General features: G+C 35.8%; 1 protein-coding gene across 3 annotated transcripts in view; it reads right to left on the minus strand.

Moving 5' to 3' along the window:
* The window catches only part of LOC111503232 (uncharacterized), a 134,581-nt gene that overhangs the window by 46,702 nt on the left and 66,970 nt on the right, over positions 1-20,909 (minus strand). For 2 of the 3 annotated variants that reach the window (XM_074181986.1, XM_074181988.1), the window contains one exon: positions 2,661-2,899. In XM_074181986.1, coding sequence (XP_074038087.1) covers positions 2,661-2,899 — 239 coding nt within the window. Of the gene's footprint in view, positions 1-2,660; positions 2,900-4,994; positions 5,192-20,909 lie in introns of those variants that run through there. The other variant, XM_074181987.1, reaches the window with a different exon arrangement.

Genomic DNA, 20,909 nt, shown 5'->3' on the forward strand with positions numbered 1-20,909 from the left:
TATGAAAAATTAATTAGCATCTATCTATTAACATTAATAGGTAACTGTGCTATCCACAGGTATACAATTATAATCTCCGGGGAAGACAGAAAACTCCTGAAGATATCAGTGAATCGAGGTGGCCAAACGTTGATAAAATTATTCGAAACTAATGATGGTCCATAATCTTGGAAAACAACAAACACGAATCTCATTTCTCGCGTCGACAGATTTTGACCAATCAAAAGAGAATCTATCATTCTTGCACAATATTCTGTGTTACTACTAAAGTACCAGGGTGCAGATTTGTATCTACATAGTGGATTAAAAAAATCCTAAATCGGATTGAAAACAAAAATACGCCATTTTGTCAAGTACAATTTCTTTCTCCTACACGTCACATATTTTGTGTAACTTTGTGTACTTTGCATATCATGGACTCACTTTGGAGACCAACTGACAGTGATAAAATTGTCATATCAGTGATTCCATCATGGATAATTTTACTAACGCTGAAATGACTGACATGCACTTTCTTTGTGAAAGAAGCACGGAGAATTTACCATGACGGATATCTTAACATGATGATTAATTCCATGCGTTAAGACATAAAAGGCTTCATGCAAGATTATGTGGAAATGGGAGTTTTAATAAAAATGCAGGTGGTGGAAAACCAGAAACTGTAACAACGCCGGAACTAGAAGAAGTTATACTTGATGCGATAGAAGAAGATCCTTCAAATAGGACTAGAGAGATTGCACTGCAGCTAAAAGTCAGCCAAAAAACCGTATGAACAGTTTTAAAAAAAAACCTCCTATACACATATCAAATACAGCGGGTCCAAGTTCTATTGCCTCGGATTTTTCACTCAAGATGAAAGTTTTGCAAGTGGTTGATTCATACGATGGCACACAATAATAATTTCTTACCCAATATTTTATTTACGGACGAAGCAAATTCTTCCACGAGATGCTACTGACGAAAATACCCACGTTATAAGAGAAAGTCAGTTTCAGCAATGATTTTCGATGAACGTTTTGGTAGTACTGATTGATGACCACCTAATTGGCCCATTTTTTATACCAGCAAGATATGTAATTCCTACATGGACTTTTTTTGCAAAATTATCTAGCCATTTTGTTGATAGGAGTGCCGGTACTTGTAAGAGACAACAAGTGGCTTATGCAAGACGGGGCTTCAGCTCATTTTAGTGTTCTTGCTCGTCAGCATCTCGATATCACCTAATCGCTGGATAGGACGTGCAGGACCTCAAAATTGGCCAGCTCGCAGTACAGACATAAATCCTCCAGATTTATGGGGTTATTTGAAGGCTCCCATTTATGAAACCCCTATACTAGATGTGAATGACTTGAGGAATCGAATAATTGACAATTACAATGCCATAAAGGGTACTCCAGGCATTTTTGAACGTGTCAGACAACCAATGACAAATCGATTGCTGTCGTGTATTTTATCAGAAGATGGACATTTAACTCATTTCATTTAAGGTCAAAATTGTTTTTTATTTACTTTACTTTTAGTTTTTATTTTATGTTGACCATGGATAGTTTTTTTAGGAAAACGAAGCTTGATATGAAGGAAACACAATCTACGAAAATGTTGTTTTCTTTTCTTGATGTAAAAAAATGAAAACTACAAAAAAAGTCAGTGTCCTTCTTTTTTTGTCGAAATGTTTGCCTGTGGTGCCCACTGAGACGCCACTGGACCTGATAATTTCAATCTAATTCAGGCTAAATGAGCTCCTTATTACTTCAAATAACTATAGTAATTTTCAACCAAATCGGTGTAAGGATATTTATGATATTTTAAGAATACCGGTTTTGTTTTAAACTTCAATGTCCTGTATCTCAGAAAAGACATATGTTCATAGGAACTTTTTTTTAAACGACCTAACGAATCACCCTCTGAAGTTTCGTACCGTAGTTAGGAAACACCGTGTATGTTTTTTTATACAGGGGTAGTTTGGTGGAGCTCGAATAAATGTTTGAGGGGCGCATTGAATGAAATGGACAGACTGAGGTATATATGTCAAGCGAAGACTAAAAAATATAGAAAAAGTCAATGGAAAACAGTTTCAAGTAAAAGCTTTTAATAATATGCTCTGAAATGATTGTCCAATCAATTAAAACCCACCAATTCCTTATATTTCTTAATTCGTATGATAGAAAAACCTATACAGTTCAATGAGAATACAATATATAACTTGATCTTGACATTCCAGTGCCGCATTTGCTTTTTCAGCTGCAGGAAAATCCGGAAAAACCTGCAGCACCACATCATCTGAATATCTTGATCTGCCAATGTCCTCCCTTTCATAAAACAAAATGTAGAGTGTCTCCAGAGGCTCCAATAAATTCAAGACATTGGCAAAGACCAAATGGACCGGTTTAAGTTTGACGATAGTCGTGTCACGAAGTGTTCTGGCGATGTCTTGAATTTAATGAAGCCTCTGGAGACACCCTACATTTTGTTTTATGAAAGAAAAAAATTATTTGTTTTTTAAAAAATAATTTAATGTCGCGACAAGTTTTATATCATATAAATTGTAAGATGTATCAAATTAGAGCATGTGTATAAAAGCTTCTTCCAGAAAACTTTCATAACTATCAATTTGTCATTTAATTCATCATAATGCAATTTTTGGTCATGCACATACTCACAGGAAATTTACTAGAATGCGTGTGTAGGCCTTTGGGCGTCGCGGGGCTGGAAGTCGCTATTGGCGGATCTAGCACTGTGGCTCCTGGGATGCTAGGTTCATTGTAAAGGGGGTAGGGGGGCATCCTGTAAGGGGGAGGCGTGACGCGACCTGGCTGCTGAACCTCCTGGTGGGTCGGCTGCTGGGGAAGCGGCTTGGGGGGAGGAACGGGTTTGTATGGCCCATATCCTTCCACCTCAACTGAAATAAAAAAGATCTCAATTTCATTATGGTTCCGTTGTACTTAATGTATTTATTGTTTAGTCGATGATAACCAATGGAGGCAGATGAAGTCATTAAATAAATCGTAACGAATTCATTTATTCAATAATATGTACTGAAAAGAAACAAATGGGGTTAAATTCTGTACCACTCCAAAATTAATTAGGTTTTGTATGCAGTATATGACGAGAGCGTCATATACTGTTATGGTGTAAGGATAATGTTGATATATAATTTTGTCTTAATTGCAGGTCGCAATGAACTCTTCGAGTTCCTTTGTTTTACCGGAGACAGTATTGTAGATGAAATACCAAATGAAACACCAACTAAAATACGGATAAAAATGAGATTCAGAGAACGTTACTGCCAAAATCCACAACGCAAATGGAAAATTTCATTAGTTCTAAACGGTCCCTACTCAAATGTACGAACTAATAATTACCGTTCTGGAATAGTTCCGAATCGGTTTGGAGAAAACCAAAACACTTTGTGAACGATTCTAGAACGATTCTAACTGAACCAAAACACATTTTAATAACTGCGCATGATTTATTTTAATAACTGCGCATGATCGAACTGTACAAAATTGTGAACCAAAACAAACCTCATACTTTACTGCTGCATGATCTATAAATTTGTTGGAGCCTATAGAACTTAAAGTTAGGAATATTTTTTTGTGGTCTGAAAGGTCCAACATTGAAAACTGCTGCTCAGTCCATAAACTTATAAGAACTTGTAGAGTTGAAAGGGTTATATTTTTGGGAGTGATTAATTTTTGGGAAAGAAAGTTTTTGGCTTTCTACTACTCCATCTTGATACAAAATAAGGATGAGGGAATCTTCCCTTTTTTTTGTATCAGATGGAGTAGTAGAAAGCCAAAAACTTTCTTTCCCAAAAACAGCATAACTTCTGTTACGCTGCTTTTGAATGAAGTAAACGATACATTTTCTGTTTGATCCACGAAATTACATAACTTGTAGAGCTGCAAGCTGAAAGCCCTTTTTTGTGACTAAGAATCAATCGTGGCATCACCGTAGATATATCACTACGAATAGAAAATGAATTTTTCACTGGAAAAGGTCAAAGCTACCTCAAAGTGGGAAAGATGAATCACATTGGCGATAACTTATCAGATTGCTGTTCCTCAAAGTCAATCAGTGACGGTATCTCCCAAATGAAGTTGTAGATACCTTCAGAAAACGATAATTCAAGAACAATAAGAATGCCAGAATGTGGTATTATCGTCGACCTTCTTTGAGTACGTGAAAGATCGAATTGAAGAAAAACATTTTTCCAATGTAGATTCACAAGTTACATACATAATAAAACCGAACTCACAAATGTCATTGTCAGGTGATCAAACTAATAATAATCAATTCACCCCAAAGTAAAGTAAAGTTCATAATTACTCTTTCAGCAGCGAACAAATGAATATAGGTTTCTAAAATGTTATGTCTTCATGAATGATGAATAGTACATTAATAAGAACTAAAGTGAATCAGAGCTCTCCGTAGATGAATTATTTTCATCAGAATATACTGTAATGAAAAATGCAGGATATATATGAAAGGAAAAAATGACACCACTGGTGGATACATACCCTGGGCTTGGAAACCCCCTACCAAATGACTCATCGATCTCATCAATTTGTTACATTACACGATCCGATGAGGAGATAATGATCGAAACTGAGGACTATTTGGAGAATAAACTGGTGAGTTGATGGATGTAGCCGTTACTGTGTGATAGGAGATCATCATGAAAAATTATTTTATATTTCTTGTATTGTGGTATAAAAACATAGAAACTTTCATTTCTCATTTTTGGAATCAAATTTTCTATGTATTTATACCACTTTGATTGTATGTATGTATACAAGTATTATAAAAACATTTTTATAAAAGTTTAAACAGTTTTGTTTCTCGTTTTTCGTAAAAATGGTATTGGAAAATTGTATGACCCCTATAATCATTGTATCGCTTTCGAAGGCAACTACTCGTATATTGAATTATAAGATTAGAGATTTTATGAAAAACATTTTTTACATGTGTTAGAAAGTATGATTATCAATTACCAAGATCACTGGTCTTAACAACTCTAGCAACATCGCTGGCAGACCTGATGGCGACTTCCGGTGACGAAACTGGATTCAAGGACGTCTGAGATCTTCTAAGTCGTTCTCCGTGCTTCACTTGTCTGACGGTTCGAGCCGTTGCCATCACATGGTGACATTCTTCAGGATAATTTCACTTAGGTTCTCTTTCAATTCGTACATATATTCACGTTAATTTATGTAAAGATTGAATGTACCGTCTTGAAGTAACAATAAAATTTCGAAATTTTAATAAACTTGATGTAGAATTGAGGTTATGTCCTCGATACTGGACAATATTGAAACAATCATGATACCTATAGTCAATATACTTATAGTTAATTGTCAGATCTGTGAAATTATTGTGAATAAAATAGTTTCCACTGAGTTGGCTTAGCTATGGTATCAATACCAACGAATATCCAATTTCTCAATCTTTTGGAACTTAGGACACTGGAAATAATACCTGAAGATAGTTTTTGTTCTGATGGTAAAAAAGAAAATATGAAAGGTACTTTCCAGAATTAGAATATATTATGAGATTATATATAATCTACAGAGATCAAAGAGAATTAACTAACCCTGTGATGCCTCAATAAGAGAATCCAGTGAATTGGTACCAGATCCGAAAAAAAAAGAAAAACAACGAACAAGGAATTCATTGAAAATCTTTATGAAGGTACCGTTTGAAAAAAGATCCAAATAACTGCTCCAATAGAGAAGGAATCGGTTGAAAGGTATTGTGATATTCACTGAACTCTATCAATTTGAAGGACACCTGAATAAAATGGGAATATATAATGGATACCTCAGCTACATACAATGTAGAAATTAGACACGTTATCATAAATTTACATGAGATGAATTGGAAGAACCCAAAAAGCTCCAGTATTTCTGAGATCCTAGAAAGGAAATCATATGACTCAAAAAGGAAAGGGAAATCATGAAAAATATCACATTCAATCAGATAATTCGAGGTTGTCTTGGCGTTAGCCAACAACACCTTGAATCAGTGGAAACTGACTTCCTCCCAAATCGACCAACAATTCCAAAATTGTATAATTCATAATCTTAAAGTTCAATAAATCGATCCAATGATGAATCCCTCTTTCAAGGACAACTCGCCACCAATGTAATGTTTATTAGAAAAGAAAAGAGGATATCCTTTCAGCATTTGGTAAAAATACGTCGACCACATGTTTCAAGTTAACCAGTAGGTTATATTGAACCAAGAAAATTGATAAATAGCAAAACAGCTTTGGCTTCACTTCACTTACCAGGAGGAGATATATAAACTAGAATCTCAATTTCGAAATGAATTCATCCAAATTTTCCTAATAACAAAAATTTTGGGGGTACCAACACCGACCAAAAATCAACATTCCCTAAAAACTTACAATGTCAATACGGATATACCGTAAAATATTGGTGAAAACATAATGATAAAAAATAAAATAAATCTACTGTTGAACAGAATTGTCATTGAACCTATACACTCCATTGATGAAAGACGATACATTCGTGGTCCATCACCAAGCAGTGTTTTGATCATCCAAGGTGTCACTAATGGTGCTAGGCCAAGCCACGAGTGTATTGGTAAGTACGAGACTGAGTAAGTAGAGCTGATCACATCTTTCTTTATGAAAACACCATCTATGGAATCAACAGGAGAGTCAATTCTCAATTATCAATTTTCAGAGGTATTGGAGAATTTAATCTTCTGTTGATCCTACAGCAGACGTATCCGTGAGGAGAGGTATCATCACCTTTACTTACTTCAGTGATATGTTTCCATTGAATAAAATAACCATAATTGTAAGTAAGGTAAAGCGCCTTTTGGAAAGTATAGCTCCAGACCAGAGAATACTGAATGTACAATTAAAATTACTTCAATTTTCAATAGGTAGCTAATTTGAAACAAGGCAATTCAGGTGGGCAGATGTCAATTTTGGAATTGTTTATGTACAGCTGTGAAACGAAAAACGTGAAAATTATAATAATATACCTATGATTACAAGATGAATGAAAAAATTGATGTTGGAGTGACATACACATTAATGAAGTTCTGCAAACCTAATGGAAACAACCCTAAGCATTTCAAGGGAACATTTGTGTCACAGTAATGTTTGGAAAGAACCCGTGGGTTGGGCTACATATCGGGCGCGTCCCCAGGTGGCGTATTAGGAAGCTAATGTGGCCTTACGGACGGGGTGGCCGGACTCCTGGTCAGTGGCAGAAATAAGTAGGATGAGGGGAACTGAAACTCCCCGAAAGCCTTTGCAAAACATGCCACCATAAACCAGCCTACCCAAGCTAAGGTGTAAGGAATCGTGCCGACAGCTGAATGGCCGCAGGGTGATATGCGGTTACGAAAGATCCCTTTGGGAAACTGGGCGAAACCTCTTGGTAATCAGCCTACCTCTGGTAATGCAGGGATCTGCCAGAGGCCAACTCTTCCCTTGCCACTCGTGGAAACACACATGAATGAAACAAACCCAAAAACAGAAACAATAAAAACCAATCCCGAGGCTGGACAAAAGTGCTCCCCTCAATCTAAGGCGTCGACTGGGGATGAACAGAAATGTCCACCCCAATCTACCGCTTGGAATGAGGCTGGTCCTAGCATATCGCCTTGTGATGTAATACAAAGGCCAAGGCGTAAGCGCATTTGCGGCGCCGGAGCCAAAAGGAGGAAGAGAGCCTAAGTGCACCCTCCTCCTCCCTCACTTCACCTCCAACAGCACGGGCACTTCCTGCGGCAAGCGCCAAGAGCTCCGCCTTGAATAAAGGCAAGGAACCGGCTGCCCCTGCAGGAAAGCTCCCTCACTTGTGCACCTCCACGAAGGGAACCCCAAGAAGGTTGAGGAAGCCGCGCAACGACAGTAATGTCGTTGTACCTTTCAGAAACTTCGCAGAGGCCACCGTGAGACACCTCAAGGTTGCCAAAGAAAGTGTGTTTGGCGAGTTTTGGCCTACACCTCCCAATATAAATGAGATGTCTCCCAGTTACCTGTCCACCTTCCTGGAAAGGACAGGATGGACGATGACCTAGGAGGACAACTCCTCGGAAGGATGTACAATGGGTTACATGTGGCCTAAGTGCTGTGGGTCCACACTCGTCTTTCCTACTATACAAATACAGATGATTGGAAAGAAGGAGGAATCCATATATTACCGGACAGCAAAGAAACAGTGGAAGCTATACAAAGAACCTTATGCATGAAGGTCGTTATGAAAAAATGAATGTTACGAAAATTGTAGTTATGAAATCATCATTTAATCATCTAAAGGAACAATTCGTTCAGGCCAGTCTCAACACCCTACACAGTAGGTTAATGGACTGACACCTATCAGAAAACAACTACTCCCCTGGCTAATACCACGAAGGGCGTTGGATTATATCCGACAGGTGTCGCCCTTCGTGGTATTAGCCAGGGGAGTAGTTGTTTTCTGATAGGTGTCAGTCCATTAACCTACTGTGTAGGGTGTTGAGACTGGCCTGAACGAATTGTTCCTTTAGATGATTTGATTTATAGCCAGTCTTCAAGTATGCCCACTGACTATACGTGAAAAAAAATCATCATTTGTCAATGTAAGTGAATTTCTCAAAAGTGTATTCAAAACAGTTCAGCCATATCCTGATGATGCTAACTTGGTTCGCGAAACGCGCGTTATTGAACAGTATTTTCAATTGAAAACAACAAAATCCGAGCTGGCAGGCCGTGATGAGAAGGAACAGCTACTGCGGCAGACATCTTCAGACATCTGCGACGCATGCACCTCTGATGATATCTGCCACAGTGTCAGGCAAAACGTTGCGAACAGTACCTACCAGCCCGGAATTTGATCTTTCCAATCACGACTCAGGCATAAAAGGCTGTGTTTTTGTACAGCGTGGTTCTAATCCTGTTCTTCCTGGTTAAACTTCTTGGAATTGTCATACAAATATGTTTGATTGTGCTACTGTAAGGGTTATCAGTAATATACATGAGAATATAACTGGTCATAGAAGAGATCCTTGTGGTTCTCCAATCAAATTTCACGGTAAGAATAGATTATTTCATATCGTTTTCCATTACAATTTTTGCCTGTCCAAAAAAGTTGAAAACCAAGGCCCCCACTACTCTCAAATATGCAGAAACTAGTCCCCAAACTAACAACACAACTCCATATTAATCACATGCCAATTCCACAACACCGTTATACTGAGTACGTAACAATACACTTGATACGAATTCCACGAAACACAATAGCAAACTTTCACACGTATCTCGAAATTTTCTGGGAAGTGCGGCACTTTTCCAAGTTTGGTTGGTACTAATGGTACTACCGAATCATGTGTGCCGTCAAGAGCAAGTCGATTGTTTGGTAACGACCTCTTTTGGTGGGGGTTCACAGATCTCTAGATTGGTGATTATCATAAATACGGGAAGCAGGATCAACTGGTGCGAGCAAGACACGGTCTACGAAACATACTCTTAATTTGATGTTTCATTAAGAAAAGTGAGGTGTTATCGTTGCGTTTTTTGCTCACCGAGCTATATCGCGTGTATGATACCCTTCAACGGAATCGTGGAGAAAAAGTGAACTTTGAACCACAGGAGAAAAACGTTCAGTTTTTTTCCTTTTCCCCTGTCTTATAATAGTCGTTCTTATTCCCACGAATAATTGAATAACTACACTATCTATTCTCTGAAGCAACAGTATGATTTAATAGAACAAATCTCAAAAAACTGTTCATCTGTTCAAGAAAATCTGTTTGAAATCTGTTTTCCGTTAATCAGCTGTCGCCCCCATACGAACGACAACTCTCTGAAGTTGAGGTCTTACCTTATAACGTGTAATTCTCAACACCGTTGCAAAATCGTCCCATCTTCAACCAGAAAAATTCTCTCTAGAAAAATATCGGGTCAAGGCGGGAATCGAACCCACGGCCTTCCGATCATGAGTCGGGTGCACTAGCACCGCGCTAATTCCACGACTTTATGATTATGATTGCATTTACACAATAAGTAACAAACATTCGCATTACTTATTACTGAATCTTTTTATTTGAACACCCAAAATTGTTTTTTGTTTTGATTTAAGAATGAAACTTTCAAAACTAATACTACTACGAAGGTACTTTTTGATGCATATCATATCTGCACAGCCTACCTGATTGAATCGCTGTAAGGGATGATGATGTCATGATTAGAACCGCTCTAATAGTGCTTTAATTAGATACTGTATTACCTGGATCCTTTATCACCCTCTCTAGAAATTCTTCTATGCTATAATACCCCTTATTAGTTAATAGCTTCTTTTTTCGTTTTTTGAATGGTGTGATATGCAACTCTTTAATATCTTGAGGCAACGCATTGAATTAGTGTTATTTACTGTCTCTATTCAGTATTGAACGTCTTGAATCAGTGTTATTTACTATCTCTATTCAGGTTTGAAGGCCGTTGTACTTTGAAACTGCATCCTAACGTTTCGCCAGTACGGGTGGTTTCTTCAGAGTTTTACTCATCTTGATAATTTACCGATGACTGGTGATTTTTAGTTTGTAGGTTATATTTATATTGACTCAAGTAGTCTGCATCTCCTGTTGATTCGTTGTTATTAGCTCAAGAGTTATTACCTGTTAATGACGTTACACTGCATTGCGCTGTTATCACTTCAGCATCTTTCAGTATGGGATTCCAAATCCGGTTAAGCTTTATCGCATCCTCTTTTCTGTTGTAGTTTTCCGTATGTTCATGGATTTTTATAGCTTCCTGTACAAGCCGACTGTGGTATGCACAATCGGGGGCAAGTAGTTTCACATATTTAAACAGTGATCTTCTTCACTAAGTGCGTGTTCCGCTACTGCATTACGCCCTTCAGTTATTAATCATCAACGTTTTTTCCTGAAATACTCGAATTATAAATGCAGTGCCAACCCAGTTGGTATAAACACGTTCGGGAAAATGCCCCCAACCATTGCTGAGTTTCTGAACCTTCCTGAACCAAAGGAATATAAAAGTCACTGTTTCAGAAGGTCTTCTGCTTCTTTGCTAGCAGAATCAGAAGCAAATATAACGATATTGAGAAGCACGGAGGATGGAAGTCTTCAATAGTAGCTGAGGGTTACATTGATCAATTTGTTTCTTATAAAAAGGATATTGCTGAAAGAATAATTCCTCTAGCGTTACAGCATCTTACTCTTCAATAAAAGAGTTGAATGTTATTGCACATGAAATTATCAATACAGCTAATTCAAATATATTACAAGGCTCTTCAATATCGCAAGGTGTTAATATCAGCCTAATTGTACTTTACATATTATTGTTCATCATAACTAATAATAAGAATATGATTATTGTATATATACCTTTGTTACAGATTAACAGATTTTAATTGTCTATATCAATTGTTCATAATAAAACTTCCTTGAAAAAAATTGAATAATTATGTTTTGTTTATTGCCATTTAGTCAAAAAAAATCTTGTTAAAAATAAATTGATGGATGTAGCCGTTTCTACGTGGTAGGAAAACATAATGAAGAAAAGAGAAATGGAACTTTCTATGTTTTTTACCACTTTTAATTGTAACTAACGTTACTGCAGTTTCGTCCTTTATTGTATAAGTTTGAAAATGTCCGTATAGGACGAAACTGCCGTAACGTTAGTTATTAATAAAAGTGGTAAAAAACATAGAAAGTTTCATTTCTCTTTTCTTCACTCGTTGAAAATACTTTAAACACTACTGTTAAAAAAAAATTAATACGTTATTTTGTAAACATCATCTTCAAATACTCTTGACAACCATTAAAAATGTTACTTTCAATGACAGTTCCACAAAAACATTTTCACTAAATAGTTTTACAAAAACAAAATACGTGTTTCGCCATACAATGGCTTCTTCAGGTTTATTTTTACTCTGTTAGGTTCTTATATTTCTCGAGAAACATGTCCAATTCAACTAGTTTGTTTCTACAGCACTAAGCATATAGAATTCATATCAGTTAGTATGAAGAAGGAGTTATTGTAACGTGTAGCGATTTTCATCAATTTAGGGTGAATTCCATCACTATGTTATAACAAGAAACGGAACATCGTCTCGATACATTTATGTCAAACCTCACGAATCGGAACTTTCACCAACTCCTCTACTCGTAATTCGAAACTTTCCTCGAAGATGGAAAGCATATTGAAATGACCCACGATCGAAGACATCTGGAGGTTACCTAGAAATTTCTCATCTCCCGGTAATCTTTTTGAAATTATTGGAGCGATCCTCGGGGAAGTTGGGGAAATATGGGTGGAATGAAAAAGTTATCCAAGATAAATGATGTTCATTTTTCAAGCAAAGTATGCAGTAAAAATTATGCGCCAAGCTCGGATTGGCAACAAAAACAATCTGAAATTTCGCGGTCGTTTGCCGAAAATATTCGGAAGACCGCTTTTGAATGTTGAACAGAAGTTAAAGGAGCCCCAATTTTTGCGGCTTGGGTGAATCATTTCAGGATGGCGACAGATACGTTATATGTTGAATATTACGGAGACATTTATCGTTTTGGAAAAAATCGATGCCTGAGTTTTTGTGGCTTCGAATTGAACCTGGTTACTTCCACCCCAATTCAAAATCACCTCTTGATCCTCATTAAGATATGCAACCTTCTGCTGTGAATTTGTAGTCGATGTCCTGGAATCTGAATGTAATGACGAGACAAGTGTGTTGTCATCAGCAAAGCAATATATGAGGGGTTCAAAGCTGAAGTGGACCAAGTCCATAATAGCGATGTTTTTCGATAGACCCTGCATGATACGCTTTTTCTGTGTGAGAATATAAGTGTTATGGCGAATACCAATGAAGATGATGGTAAGTTATTGACTTTTAATATCATATGACTTGATGAAATAAAACCAGGAAGTTGATACTATGAATCCTCAGCGTCAAATTCACGCAATTCTATGTAATTTTTGTATTCAGTCTTTGAGGTTATTTTGGATGTTTTTTTTACCAGTATTGTCTATTTAAGAAGATGCAGTGGTTCGCGAAGTAGGAGAACGTGGTCGAAAAAGAGCTCGCAACGAAGCGAATTGGGACAGGAATAAAAGGAAAATTCTGAAAAATAGTGGCAAAACTTACGAAACGAAAACAAAACAATGTGTTCCAGCTGAATGTTTCAATCCTGATTATAACTGTGGAATGCCGCAAGCAGTGCAGGACAAAAGTCAATATTGGAGGTTTGTCAACATTTTTCGAATCATTTTGGAAACTAACAGATTACAACAAACAGAACATTTTCCTGCGAAGTTTAGTGAAAATGTCCACAGTAAGAAGAAAGCGTCCAAGAGATGGTTCTGGAGCAAACAAATCCTCATCGTTTGAATATACTGTACGTTTGAAAGAAGCCACCATCAATGTGTGCAACAAAATTTTTTTGGGTACACTCCAAATTAGTTGGGGACGACTGTATAGATGTCTAGTTGAAGAAGAAGTTTTTGCAGTAATGGATAATCATGGTGAAAATATTCACACAAATAAAATAGATGATTCTGATGTTATCATGCATATCAAATCTTTCCCTCCTTACCAAAGTCATTACAGCTGGAAAGATAATGAGCAGAGGAAATACCTCAATCCAGAATTGAATATTCGAAAGATGTATGACCTTTATGTTCAAGAATGCTCTAAAGCAAATAATCAACCTTTCAAAGAAAAATTCTACTACAAAGTGTTTTCCACGAAATTCAATCTCCACTTCAAAATTCCCAGCAAAGACACGTGCCGTTTGTGCGATGAGTTACACCTGAAGATTCGTAGTGAAACTAATGGAAAGATGAAGAAGGAACTAGAAATACAAAAAAAATGCATTTAGCTCGTTCTGATCAGGCCAGAGACACTTTGAGAAGAGATCAGCAAAATGCTTCTGATGAATGTTATGTCTGCACATTCGACTTACAGAAGGCAGTTCCTTTTCCGAAGCGTTATACATTAGTGGCATATTACAAACACAACTTGTATATTTATAATTTTGGCATACATTCTTTCAACTTGGATACAGGCTTCATGCTTGTTTGGGATGAGACACAAGGAGGACCAGGATCTCAAGATGTAGCTTCGTGTATTCTCAAACACCTCAAAGAACATTCTGGTACCTCCAAGAAAATTATTTTGTTTTCAGATTCCTGCACAGGGCAGAATCGTAATACTAAGATGTCTCTCAGTTTGCTGAAATTTGTGCAGTATCCTTGCATAGCTGAAGAAACAATAGATTTAAAATTCTTGCTATCTGGTCTCTCATTTCTGCCAGACGATTCAGAATTTGGAGTAATAGAATCATCCAGCAAGACACATCACAATATTTTTGTCCCGCAAAGTTGGTTCGATATCATAAAAAATTCTAAGAGGAAGCAACCACGCTATGCAGTTATTGAAATGAAGATGAATGATTACCTTAGTACAAAAGCACTAGAAGAAGCCGTACTCAATGGAAAAAGAGGCACTGACGGTTTTGCTGTGAACTGGTTGAAAATTCGGTGGCTTCGTTTTGAAAGAGGACAAGAATTTTCAATTAAATTCAAGGATACTTTCAATGATTTAGTGGATTTCCGTGAAATAAAAGTCAAGAAAACAAGTGGCCCAGGAAGACATCTGGAGACTCTGAAGAATGTCCAACAAAAATCCCTTCATACTATTTGAAAGCCTGTTACTTCAGCTAAAAAAAATGACATGATCAGTCTGCTTCCTTACATTCCTCCAGTGTACCACAACTACCAAAATCTACCATTGGAAACTTCCACCCGAGTTACTCAACTGCAACCTGAAATTGCTGATGACGCATTGGTTTAAGATGAATGATATAAAAAAGCATTGGTACCGTTTCAATAAATAAAGTTTATTTCTTTTCATACTGAGCTTGTTTCTTCTGTATTTATAAAATATCCAGCGGAAAAGTGAACCAAGTCCAACATGAGCGAAGAAAAAAAATTATAAAACTGAAACCATTAAATTTCTTGTTCCGATGATGGCACTCATATACCCAGTCATCACCCGAAGACGATTGTAGATACTAACAATCGAAACGTCGTGAACTATGATTCAGTGTTCATATAAAAGTATTTGTGTAATTCAATGTTTATATGAGAGTAGCTGTTTCAGGAGGACTTTTTTTCAGTTTGTGTCTGAAAGTTACTTCTTTGCATGATCTACACATCCATGTATAGAGTTACTTACTTTCAAATTGATAACTTCCTTCCTTTCTTTGGAAGATTCCCTCATCCTTCTTTTGTATCAAGATGGAGTAATAGAAAGCCAACAACTTTCTTTCCCAAAAATCAATCACTTCTAGATATATAACCCCGTCAATCAATCCAAATCACCTTTTAGAAGAAAATCATATCTTCGAAGAGGAGTTCAAAATTTTACACATAGAAAATGAAGGTTAGGAACTGAATCATTTCGAAGCAATGGAAATTATTAAACTTAAAAATTCAAACGGAACAACTGGGCAGCAAAATCTTTCTCATCATTATTATTCTTCCGGATAAGGAGGTTTTTTTCTATACGAACCTCTACCAGTCAAGACGCGTATTCAATACTCAAATAGTCAATTAAAGTTTTCTCCGAATGGCAGCGTTTAGCATTAGGTTCCGAATAGAATTCACAAAGGTCTCTCAGCACGATATCTGATATAATCTCAGAAATAACGAGGCAGAGTGAACAAAGACGCCGTTTCGCTCAACTGGATTTGTTGACAGTGGAAACTGGGTCACGTGATAAGCCCCTAATAATCCCAAACGGCTCTTAGGGCATATGCAATAACACGATTATGACATTATCTGTAATCCATTAGTTGAGGATGAATTATGACAATTCTATGACTGTAGTTGAATTTGGCTGAAGTTCAGGAATTGTGTTCACGCGTATTAGGTACTACGGGATCGTTTTGGTAACTTTCCACAGTCGCTGTTCTCTCAAAATGATTGTTTTTATTGTGGAAAACTCAGAGGAAGGAAGCAACTGAGTTCAAAACAGACTCTTCAAAAAGATGTGTATATCATGCATACTTTCAGATACAAACTGTAAAACGAGCCCTTCTGAAACAAGTACTTTCACATGAATTAATAATTATACGGATGAAAAAATAACTTTCGAAACAGCTACTTTCATATGAACGTTGAGTTACACGGAAAAGTATCTCCATTCAGTTTATTATACTCCAAACATTCGTTATGAATCGAAACAGATATCATTTATAAGACCACTACACAATTCATTCTATGGAAAGGTATTGGTACAAAATGTCATTACATGAAATACTATCATCCTCAATAGTGTACTTCGAATTTGCGGGCCGAAACACCTGTCTCATCATCTAATCAGCACTGTTTCGAAGAAGAAACTTTCAGACACAAACTGAAAAAAAACTCCCTCGAAACAACTACTTTCAAATAAACGTCGTATCACACGAGATAAAAAATAATTTTCAAACAACAACTTTTATATTAACATTGAATTATACAAAAAGCAATTTTCCCTAGACAATTTGTAATCCAAACATTCGTTATCGGACTGAATCAGATATCATTCACGAGATTGATATTCAAAATATTTAGAGTTGAATAAAATAACAACACTAGAGAACATAATCAAATGTTTTTTTTCAGGGGGCTTCTTGTTATGAACTTTAATGACATCGATATATCCCCAAAAATGAATCTCGTCTTATAATATCCTTGTTGAGTCATAGAAAAAGTATAGTGTTCTACTTGCTCTATTCTCACGAATAGAGCAAGTAATTTCCCGATAGTTTACTAATATAATTGGATCGCGGTAATATGCTCAAAGAGTTTTCCCTTAAGATGAAAATTCACCAATTCGAGCGACTCATTTCTGAGCCACCTTGTATATCATCATTACTGAATGAATTTATTACAAGTTTAAAATTCATTTAAGCCGATTATCACACTCGTTTCACTGTTTATAGTTTATAACATATTTCAAATGGAATCCTCTAATGATTATATAGTCTGTCAATTCAACTATGAATTTCATACGCAAAATTAATCAATTTCATGGTGAATGCGTTCGTTTTATCATTGCTTTCAGAACACTCCGGATATACTTGTTCTCTGGAAATTAATTAATTGACCTTTTAAAGTCCGTGTATCGGTGCAGTACATGCTGTTTCCAGCAGAAATTAGAGGGTAATTGAGCTTCACTTGTTTTACGTTTCTCGTTAGTATAGGAAGAGTCAATGGAGATAATTGCATTAGTGGTTTATTTTTTGCCGGATTTTTCCAAGACACGAGATCTTCAATGGAATTAGTGGTCAACTTTATCTAGAACAAGGACAAATTTGAAGAATTATCTAAACGTTACAATAAATTAACAACTGTAATGAAAAGTAATGACCTGAAACACTTTAATTTCAATACAACTTTACAATCATGTCATTTATTTCACTGTTTCAAATCTCTTGCTGTCTTGATCTATACTGAAGTAATGAATTCTCAAAAACAGACGCAAGTATTCCGTTTTCATTAATTGAATGGAACTTGCCGATACTTGATGAAAATTCAAAACGTATTCAAGAAACACTTCATTTTCAGATTCACAAAACAGTTTTACAAAAAAGCAACACATGTTCTGCTATACAATAGTTTCTTCAGGCGTGTCTATACTAACATATAAACACGTGCCTTCCGGTGTGTTTATACTAAGATACAGACACGTGTATAGAGACGCCTGAAGATGCTGTTCTATAGCGAAACACCTGATGTGTTTCTATGAAACTATTCAGTCAAAATCTTGCAATGAAGTGTTTCTTGGCCGATACTTGATGAAAATCCATATCAAAACTCACTGATGAGATTTATTTTGAATTTCAGTATAAATGGTTTACAAAATCGCCACACGTGTTTTGCTATACAATAGTTTTCTTGAGCGGTATTTCATTACCCACTTTTAGATGGAAACCTTTCATATTCTAAATGAATTCTATGAAATACGGCCCGATCAGATGATTAACTATTATCTACTTTCAACTGTCTGAAAAGAGCGGGTACAATCATTTCATCAACTGGTAAAAAATATCCTTGCTGAAAAATTTAAAATAAATCAATTTACATTTTATTTATGAATATTACTGAAGTTTTTTCCCAAACCGTTATTTTTAACACTTCGAATCGTGTTTCGATCACCAAGTGATCATCTTCAAGCGGATCTTTTTTGATCTTCATCTTAAAGATGATCACTTGGTGATCTAAACACGTGTCGAGGTGTTGAAATAACGGTTTGGTGTTGGAAAATAACACTAGTAATATTGATTACTACACCAAAAGTTCCAAACAGTACATCACAAGTGATTTATTTCTGAATAAACAAAGATATTGAAGAAGTTGCAAGTTGCAACAAGTTGAGAGTTTTTTTATTTCAATAGATTTATTTTGTATTTCTATTGTTCGGAAAGTTGTGTCCACGAATAAGCTTATTTCATGTCATTTAGAGTGACGGAGGTATTAAAAAGTGATATTAGTAATAATTCATAACTACAGCTTTATTTTTTTGGGAAAGAAAGTTTTTAACTTTCTACTACTCCATCTTGATACAGAAAAATTTGGGAATTTTCCAAACGGATGTTTGGAATACAAACTGATGAGAAAAAGTGTTTTCTGTATAATGCAGTGCTCATATAAAAAAAAGTATTTGTTTGGAAAGAATTTTTCTTTCATTTAATTCAATGTTTATATGAAAGTAGCATTTCAGGATGGCTTTTTCTTCCAGTTTGTGCCTGAAAGTTACTTCTCTGCATGATTTACACATCTATGTATACTTCCTTTCTTTCTTTGGAAAATTCCCACATTTTTCTGTATCAAGTTGGAGTAGTAGAAAGCCAAAAATTTTCTTTCCCAAAAATTTGTCACTCCTTAAAATATACCCCTTTCCATTTATAAAGTTTTATATTTTGAATCACTTTTTTTTCTGAAAGTTTTTTTTCTTCTTGATGATTATTTCAACGTAATCCTATCCTGTGTGATTTCCTCTCGTATCCCTTTGCTAGAAAGGACTCCCACACATTTTCCAATGATGCATTAACAATTCCATTCCTTTGTAAAAGCTCTCAGTCGTTCTGTTGTTTTCTCCTGTGCGTGTTGATGAAACTCCGTTTTAATTAATCGGATTGAAGCGTGAATAATCTATTGGGAGATCCACGGAAATTATATTATTACGTGCGAGTGTACTGTTATGGAATAATAAATGAGTTCACAGATGTTGACACAGGGTATCACACACACAGAAGTAATGAAAAAGGAATATACTTTAAAAAACTGAAAAACACGCTTTTAAAGAACATCGAGCTAAAAAGTTGTAAATACTATTATTTTTGTGAAAAAAGCGGCGGGCGCTTCATATACAAAAAAATATGGAATAAAGCGCCCACGGTTTTTTCATAATAATATTCGTATTTTTTGATCGTTATTGTTTTAAGCTTATTTTCAAAAACATATTTTCAACTTTCTAGTTCGATGTTCTTCAAAATCGTGTTTTTTATATTTAATTTTTTAGTTTCGTATGCTATAAAAGCGTGTTTTTTTAGTCTTTGTCAACTATATTTATTTTATCTGAACTTTGGGATCAATCAGCCGTATATTGTTTAGAAAAATGACCATTAATATTTTCCGATTCTGGAGAGGGAGCCTGAAAAACAGCTAGCCCAAGGAAGGCAGCAGGCACGCAAAGGAAGGTTACAAATAAGGCAGCAGGCGCGCCTGTTAATAAAAAAAATACTTTTTTCAAAACAAGAAATACATGTAAAGTGAGTTTGAATTATATCAAAGCGTACAGCGCCATCTGCCCGAGAATAGATCAAGCAATAATATCGATAATTCTGTCAAATACAGATCCCGAGCTTGAGAGTTACAAACAAACAAATATACATACAGGTGAAGCTAATAAAAACGTGTTAAAAAGAAATATATTTCCAGAAAAATTTGAATGAACATATGCAGTTACAAAAAAACAAAAATCAGTATACTTTTGGAATTACGAAATGTTCTTCAACTGAATTAATTAAAATCAATTTATTTCTCTTTGAAATATTTCTAAATCCAATATTGGAAGGGGTATTGGAGGGGAGAGAACACGGTCCTTGCGACATCTATTTACATGTACAAAAATGTGTTCCTACTTTATCGATTGCATCGAAAGCTTTTCAATAAAAATCAAGCCATTTTAGACCACCTAGGCATTGAAATTGCCAAGACATACTTGTGAATGGAAAGAATAGAAGTACAACAGCATTTTTCATTTGTGATTGAAAACTAGGTTTCATTAGTTATTGAGAAATGGTCTTTAAACTAAAATTCTTCAATAGTTCTGGAAAAACAAAACCTACCGCACATTTGAGAAAGTTATATACAGAGTGTTCCCCAACTCCGGTAAGAAACTCCAGAGGGTGATTCATTAGGTCGTTTTTATAAAAAAAACCTGTAAACATATGTTCGAAGTTGCTCCATTTCTGAAATACGGGGCGTTGAAGTTTTAAGAAAACGGTATTTATAACTAGATTGAAATTATTAGGTTCAGTGGGGTCTCACCGGGCATCACAGCTAACAATATCAGGAAAAAATGTACGCCACAGTTTTGTTGTTGTAATTTTTTATTTTTTCACATCGATCAACTGAAAATACAACTTTTTTGTCACTTGTGTTTTCTTAAAAAAAATTGAAACCACTTTGCATATGATGAATACCTGCTTAGAAACCAGCTGACAGGGATAGTGTTGTCATATCATCAAGTCGAACTAGCTGTAAGCAATTTTTCCAAAAATATAAGGTTTAAACCTTATATTTTGATTTACGAACTATCAATATGGTCTTTTCAGCAGAGAGATACCTTACTCCAATCTAAAACCAAACATCA

The sequence above is a fragment of the Leptinotarsa decemlineata genome, unplaced genomic scaffold (assembly GCF_025532065.1).
Source record: "Leptinotarsa decemlineata unplaced genomic scaffold, Ldec_3_MD MMD2_tig00026328_RagTag_RagTag, whole genome shotgun sequence".
Classification (NCBI taxonomy): domain Eukaryota; kingdom Metazoa; phylum Arthropoda; class Insecta; order Coleoptera; family Chrysomelidae; genus Leptinotarsa; species Leptinotarsa decemlineata.